Source organism: Scophthalmus maximus, chromosome 14 (genome assembly GCF_022379125.1).
Source record: "Scophthalmus maximus strain ysfricsl-2021 chromosome 14, ASM2237912v1, whole genome shotgun sequence".
NCBI classification, from domain to species: domain Eukaryota; kingdom Metazoa; phylum Chordata; class Actinopteri; order Pleuronectiformes; family Scophthalmidae; genus Scophthalmus; species Scophthalmus maximus.
The window spans coordinates 6,161,230-6,168,180 of record NC_061528.1 but is presented as its reverse complement, the minus strand read 5'-3'; the positions used below and the strand labels follow the sequence as shown (position 1 = coordinate 6,168,180).

The following is a 6,951-nucleotide window of genomic DNA, read 5'->3' as shown; positions in this document are numbered from 1 at the left end:
ATGTTGTTGTCAACCAAAACTTCACAAAGAATGACATACTGCTTAGAATTAGTGTAGTAGTACAGATTTTGGACACACAGATGAGGATCAAATTTCTTTGTCCCAGTCGAATAATAACTTTACTAATGTTGATTCTTATTCCCCCATTGCAGTTCCATTTCCCCGTTCAGTATTGACAGCATACGGCGTCCCCGGAGGTCGGAGTCACCAGATTCCAAAAAGAGAAGAATCCACAGATGTGACTTTGAGGGCTGCAATAAGGTGTACACCAAAAGCTCCCATCTAAAAGCACACAGAAGGACGCATACAGGTGAGTAACACACCGAGTGTGTGTGTGTGTGTGTGTGTGTGTGTGTGTGTGCTTAATGTGCTGCAGCGTCTTCTCAAGTTGCCCAACACTGTATGTCATTTAAATGGTTAAAAATCCTGTTACCTTAACGACATGTACTAACAAATATGTAACTCAGGTAATATTGTACTACTCCCACTTTCAAAACCATGAACCAAGTCCAAAGGTGATACAGTAGGCCAAAGGTCAATCCCAAATGAGTAACACACAAAAAGACAAAGACAAGAACATATACCACCTCAAAGGTCAAAATAGTCCCAAAATATTCAATTCAATTAATATGGCTGCACTGTGCCTGGCACCTTTCAGCATCACAACACCTTCACACATGGATAAAATATTGATAAACTAACATATTGATAAATTTACATATTTTTTTAAATCTGTCTTTTTTTTAAATAAACAGACTTGTCTGCAACAATAATTGTACAGACTGCTATATAGATAATACCCATCCCTACTGGAATCATCTTTGTCATTGGTCCGTCCAACAGGGAGGGTACACTCCTTTTCTTCTAATGTACATCAAAAAATGCATTATGCTTTTTAAGAGTTGCTGAATGCATTCATCAGTGTAACTTGATGTATTGGAAGGCCAGACTCTTAAAGCATAGCGTAATATTATACTCGAATAGATTTTTCACTTGTATAGTTTCTCATGAATGAAACGAGGCTCCACTCTGTGGTTAAGGTGCCTGGAGGCAGAATCTGTCGGCTCATTCTCTGCTTTAAACAAATGTTGTATAGTTGTATTGATAAAGCATCATATCATATGTTTACAACACCCATTATGAAACAATAATACATAGCAGACAATTAAAGTGGAATCTAACGCCCAGAGCTGCAGCCTTGTTAGAAAAGGATCTCTTAATGGCTGATATTGTATAGATAAATACAATGTCACTTTTTTAAAAACTGTGTAATAACTTTTTGAATTCACTAGTTCACTTGTTGATTCTTTATAATGTCTCCTATGTAGCGAGTGGGTTAGTTCATTGGCGCAAAAAAACTTCAGAATTACACAGAAAATGATGCATTAAATGTACTTACAGTACAGTGAAACAAAATGACAGACGATTGCTGCCACAACACCAGACAACACATACTTGTTTACTGTCTCATATCATCAAAACTGCAGCAGTTGCAAATTTCTGACTGTGTCCTGGTTGCTGCTGTTACAGCACGGAGCTTCAAAGGGAACCATAAAAGTGGTTCAGCCCATGGACTACAAATCACATCTACAGCTGTAGAGATGTGAATACAATTTTTGGTTTCCACCACACCATACATCTACGTATCAAAGTGGAAACACTTATTTTTAGTGCTGACAGCAGACATTTCGAATCAATCCACAGTACCATGCAAACCATGTTTGTGGAGATGGATCATGCAACTCAAGCAAGTCTCACGTCTGTGAACGGATTTTCAAACCTGAAGGAAAAATGAACGGAAACCACTGGATGCCTGAATAATTTGTTTGCGCACATTTAAGAATTGCCAGCAAAAATGTAAAGTACATGGTGTGTGGTTAAAAAGAGCTACACACTAGTATAGTCATTCAAATGTCTGGTATATGTCACCACACAGTCTGTTAGCACCATAAGGATAAAAAAAATATTCATGCCAAAATGATTGTGGCTGTACTGAACAAGCAAATGGAACATTTGAGCATTTAAAATATAAGGATTTTATAAAAATGTTAAATTACTATACAAAGGCTTTTTGCTACACTAATGATGACATAATAATGAATTATAGATTCAGACCACATTGAAAGTGACTAACTTTTCAGGAGATATATCATCAATTACGCTGCGTTCCATTATACCCCAGAGCTCGGAAGTCGGGGTTATCGTTCCATTATACTCCTGGAAATTCATCACCCCTCCGACTTCCGAGCTCCGAGGTATAATGGTACGCGGCATTGCAAAGCATCAAGGGCCAAAACGTGTGATCGACTGTACGAGCTAATAAACACACACGGTTGTTTCTTTCTTTTTGTCTCCTCCCTCTCCTACGCTACAGGGGAAAAGCCATACAAGTGCACCTGGGACGGCTGCACGTGGAAGTTCGCCCGCTCCGACGAGCTGACGAGGCATTACAGGAAACACACGGGGGTCAAGCCCTTCAAGTGCGCAGACTGTGACCGCAGCTTCTCCAGATCCGACCACTTGGCTCTGCACCGGCGGAGACATATGCTGGTGTGAATCAGATCAGACGGCGACGAGAGATGAAGAGGAAGAGAAAGAGAGAGATCAATGGAACAAACACACACACACACACACACACACACACACACACACACAGGCAGCCGGGGGAGCGGGATCTCCCTATGAATGTTTTTCAGCTGGCCTGGATGCACACGCATAGGCATGCACACCCACCCACCCACACACACACACACACACACACACACACACACACACTCTCGAGAAGAGGTAGAGGTGCACAGAGCTCGTGGAGCTGCGATAAACAGGGTCACTTCTGGATCCTCTTTGGGATGGAAGGAAAAGACGGCAGGATTCTTTTATTGTCATCGGAGTATATTAGGGAACTGTCTTTTACAGCACTGTTCATAAATGTTTCACTTTGATTTTTCTTTTTTTTTTAAATGAACTCGCACTCTTCATTTGGACATTTAAAATAATTATATATATATATATATACAGTACATATATATATAATGCAATCGCAACCCTCTCTTCTTTTTTTTCCTATCTTTTCTATTCATTTTTTGTTCAAAATTGCTGCTTTTTTTCCCCCCAGCATTCATAATGTGAAAGATCCCGTTGAACGGAATGGATTTTTCTGTGTGACGCAGAAAGTTTCGGGCCCCCACACCGGGACCACAGGGAAAAGGATTTGGATTTTGGTGCCGAGTTCGAGTTACACAGGCAGTATTGTTTCCGCTGCGAGTCTGATTTATGACCAGCAGGGGGCGCCGTCAACCCACGGATTGGTTTCCTTGGCCCGCTGGAGTCTTGCTGTTTTGGTCCGAGGCGCTGGCCGTTCACCTTCTCCCCACAGCCAGCACAAACGGGAACACCGTCACTCCCAACAACCTGAATCAACTCATCGCAACATCCACTGTCATTGCTTCATCGTAATCAATGAAAAGATGGACACGCCGATCATCCCACCAGCAAAAAACATTAAACCCCAATGCCATTTCCCGCTTCACTCCCAGGACCAGATTTTTTTAACATCACTGCTAATCTCTATGTTGAGCCTCTTTTGAAAAAATCTTTTTGGGTTGATTTTGTGCTGTGATTAGCAATCAGTAAAGTGCAATCTTAAAGGATGAATACACTTTCAGTATGACAAGGTTTTTTTGTTAATTGAATCTTGCTATTCTTTCCTTTTTCCTTTTCTTTTTTTTAAATGCCTGCTTATTTGCTTACGTTCGACTCGGAAAAAAGAAAACAACCCCTCATGTACAGTGAACTTGGAAACAATCAGAGGAGATTTTCAGTATGTGAAGAAAAAAGAAAAATAACAAGAGGCACCTTACAGACTCACGCTTTCATCCTGTCCTGATCTTATCTGTTTTTAGTTTTTATTATTCAGCTCTGTGTTTTTCTCAGCTGGGTTTCGACAGTGAGAGGATAATTTGTGTTGGTGTGGGGGTTTTTTGTTGTTTTTTTTGCACAGCAGCACTTGACCTTAAGCTGACATTGACACCGGCTGCAGTGTTAACAGGGAAACGACCAGTGGTACCGGACGTACGTTACAGAAGAGCAATACACTCTGAACAGAGCAGTGAGGAGGAAAACGACAAACCTCCTCCTCTTGTTCCGCTTTTGCAGATGTCAAATATCCGAGGAGAAGTTCCTTAAAGCCGGGTCGACTCCTCGTTCTAATCTGTACCATGGGCCTCTCCCCCCCCCCCCCCCTCTCTCACCGGTCGGCTCGTAGCTCTCGCACAAGACTCTAATCCGATGTGTCTCCGTTAGTGAGTTACTATAGATCATTTCATTTTGTTTTTTATTTTTTATTTTCTCAAACAGACTTGAAATGTGATCACCTCAGACCAGATATATGTCAAGATTATTGTCCGATTTACCTGAGATTTGGCTGAAATTAAACATCCACATATAAAGATACATACACAAAATAGTACATATTTTTTTATAAAATACATACATGGACACATTATGCACGTGCAGTGAGGCTTTATTTCAAATGCAGTTTCTGGCAGATTTGATCTCTTAAGAGAACATCACTTAAAATCACTAAACTTAATAAAAAAATATAAATATATATTTTTATGCTCATAATTATGGACATTTTTGCAGGTGTCTCCAAATGCTTTCACGCCGACATTAACTCAGAGTATCAGGCCCAGATCGTATTATTTGATAGTGCTGCTAAATGTATTTATTGGCCCGAAGCCAGTAAAAGGAAGTGGTGAACTTTGGGACTGCACCTTGAAAACCACACACACACACACACACACACACACACACACACACACACACACACACACCTGAATTTCAGCAGCCAAATCCAGGAAGTCATTTCCGACCCCCCTATGAAATGGAGAATGGTAATGTATGTTATCATTATTTATGCTTATTGTTCGTGCACAACGTCATTATGCCCAGTTGTATTAACATTTTAAGCATATCAGCACCTTGTTTTTGTTTTAGTATGATTTTTACAAATTCATTTTTGTTTAGTCTTCAGATGTCGATTTATTAAAACAAATAATCCTCATCATATTATATATATATCATCCATATAATGTATTAAGATTAATTTTTAAACGATCGAGGGGGACTTCATCACTGCGTATAACTCTTTTTTCCCCTCTCTTCTTGTAAAAAGGAAAAACTTTTGAAATTGTTGTAATATATATGTGATAGTGAAGATAAAAAAACTTATAACAAAGTTCTACATCCTGTACATACATTTTGGAAAAAATAGGGCTTTTGATTAGTAGACGCAGGAAATACATTTATACATGTAAAGTCTTTTTTCAGAGACTGTAATTTATCTAATTTGGTATACAGTGAAATGGGGCTAATGGGGTCCATCATGTAAATTATCATATGTGGTGTTATATATATGACAGTTTGCTTTTTTTTCTTTTTTGTTTTTGTTGGTTTGTGGTTAACTAACGTTCATGATCAAATCATTTTTTATTCCCAAGAAAGGCTGAACCAGTGTTTGCTATAATCAACAAATTATTTATATACATTGACCATATTACGGTACTCGATTTCCCTCCGTCGTTATTTTTGCTATACCCGGACAAAAGAAGAAAGAATAATTCTATTGATCAAGCACATATCAACAACACATGTACTCTCCTGACACAGGGACATGACGTCGCATGCCTTAAATACACCAGTTTTTTAAAAAACGTGATTCGATTAGACTTTGAAGTCGGTGTCTCCACAGGACAGGGTGAATTGTATTTTCCCTTTCAGCATCTTCTCTCTCCTCATTTTAAAAGCATAATTTTGTTAACGGCAACCAGGGTCAAAGTTATGCAATAATAAATGAATAATAGTGCCTCATATATCACAAACGTGTAACATCCACTGCTCCGCGCCTCTTCTTTTTTCTTCTCGATTCCAGCGTGTGTGCGCGCGTGTGCTCAAATTGATCAAGTCCAAAATGAGAGAAAATCGTGAATTTTTTGAAAAGCACAGACAACATTATGCAAGTCGGACCTCTTAACGTTTTCAACTTTTCCTTCCTTCTTTCTTTCTTCTTTTTTTTTCCCGCACTGAGCCGTACGCCGTTGTGTCAAATGCAGCATCATCGTCCCACAACACGTCCCGCGGGCTGTTTATAGCACACATTATCACTTTGCTTGCAATAAGTCACCTCCTTCCAGGGGAGCACAACTGAGTTACGAAAAGGCCTCTCGATGTTTTTTTCCGCTTCGGCACATTATTTTTCGACAGCGATTTTCATGGAAGAGAAAAGGAGGAATCTGATTCATAGGAAGAGAAAAAACAAGAATCCGGTTGGCTGGGATTCCGGCCGCTCGAGCGATGCCTTTTGTTTATGAATACTGAAACTTAAGCTTTTTCTGATCAGTTCAATATCTATTTTTACTTTTCTGTGTAACATCTGCGTTTGACTTCCTGGTTTTCGAAAGATTCTAAGTAGTGGAGCCAATGCCTATGATTCAAGTTTGCTGATATTACGTACAGTAATCGTCGTTCCTGTATTTATGTAAAAGTGAGTGTAGTGTATATATATATTCAGATCTTTTCATTCTTACCGTTTTAAAAAGAAAAATTTGAAAAATAATTGTGATTATTGCTCAGCATCGCTTCAAAAGGGAGATCTTGCTCATGGAATTCCACATCTGTAAAATAATTTTTTTTAATCCTGATATTTTTCAAAAACTTTAAGAACAGGTGTCCTTTTTTTTTTTTTTTTTTTCCTTTTCTGTTTTTGCTTTTCTTTTCTCTAAAGAGTTGTTTCAAAGTATCCAGTCAGTGTTTTTTGCCTTTTTCTCTGTATTTTTTCATATGGATGGAGCTGTGAAATTAAAAAAAAAAAAAATAAGTTCAAACATATACATGTATATTAATATGAATGGAGGCATGAAGGTTAATAAAGTTGCATTTTGTATGTACACT

The 6,951-nt window shown here is 38.8% G+C and overlaps 1 protein-coding gene across 6 annotated transcripts in view; it reads left to right on the top strand.

The window, feature by feature from the left end:
• klf12b (Kruppel-like factor 12b) overlaps positions 1-6,947 on the top strand; it is a 64,186-nt gene extending 57,239 nt beyond the window's left edge. For all 6 annotated transcript variants that reach the window (XM_035650978.2, XM_035650976.2, XM_035650977.2 and 3 more), the window contains 2 exons: positions 153-310; positions 2,375-6,947. In XM_035650978.2, coding sequence (XP_035506871.1) covers positions 153-310; positions 2,375-2,556 — 340 coding nt within the window. In that variant the 3' untranslated portion in view covers positions 2,557-6,947. The remainder of the gene's footprint in view (positions 1-152; positions 311-2,374) is intronic.
• Positions 6,948-6,951: the final 4 nt, after the last annotated feature.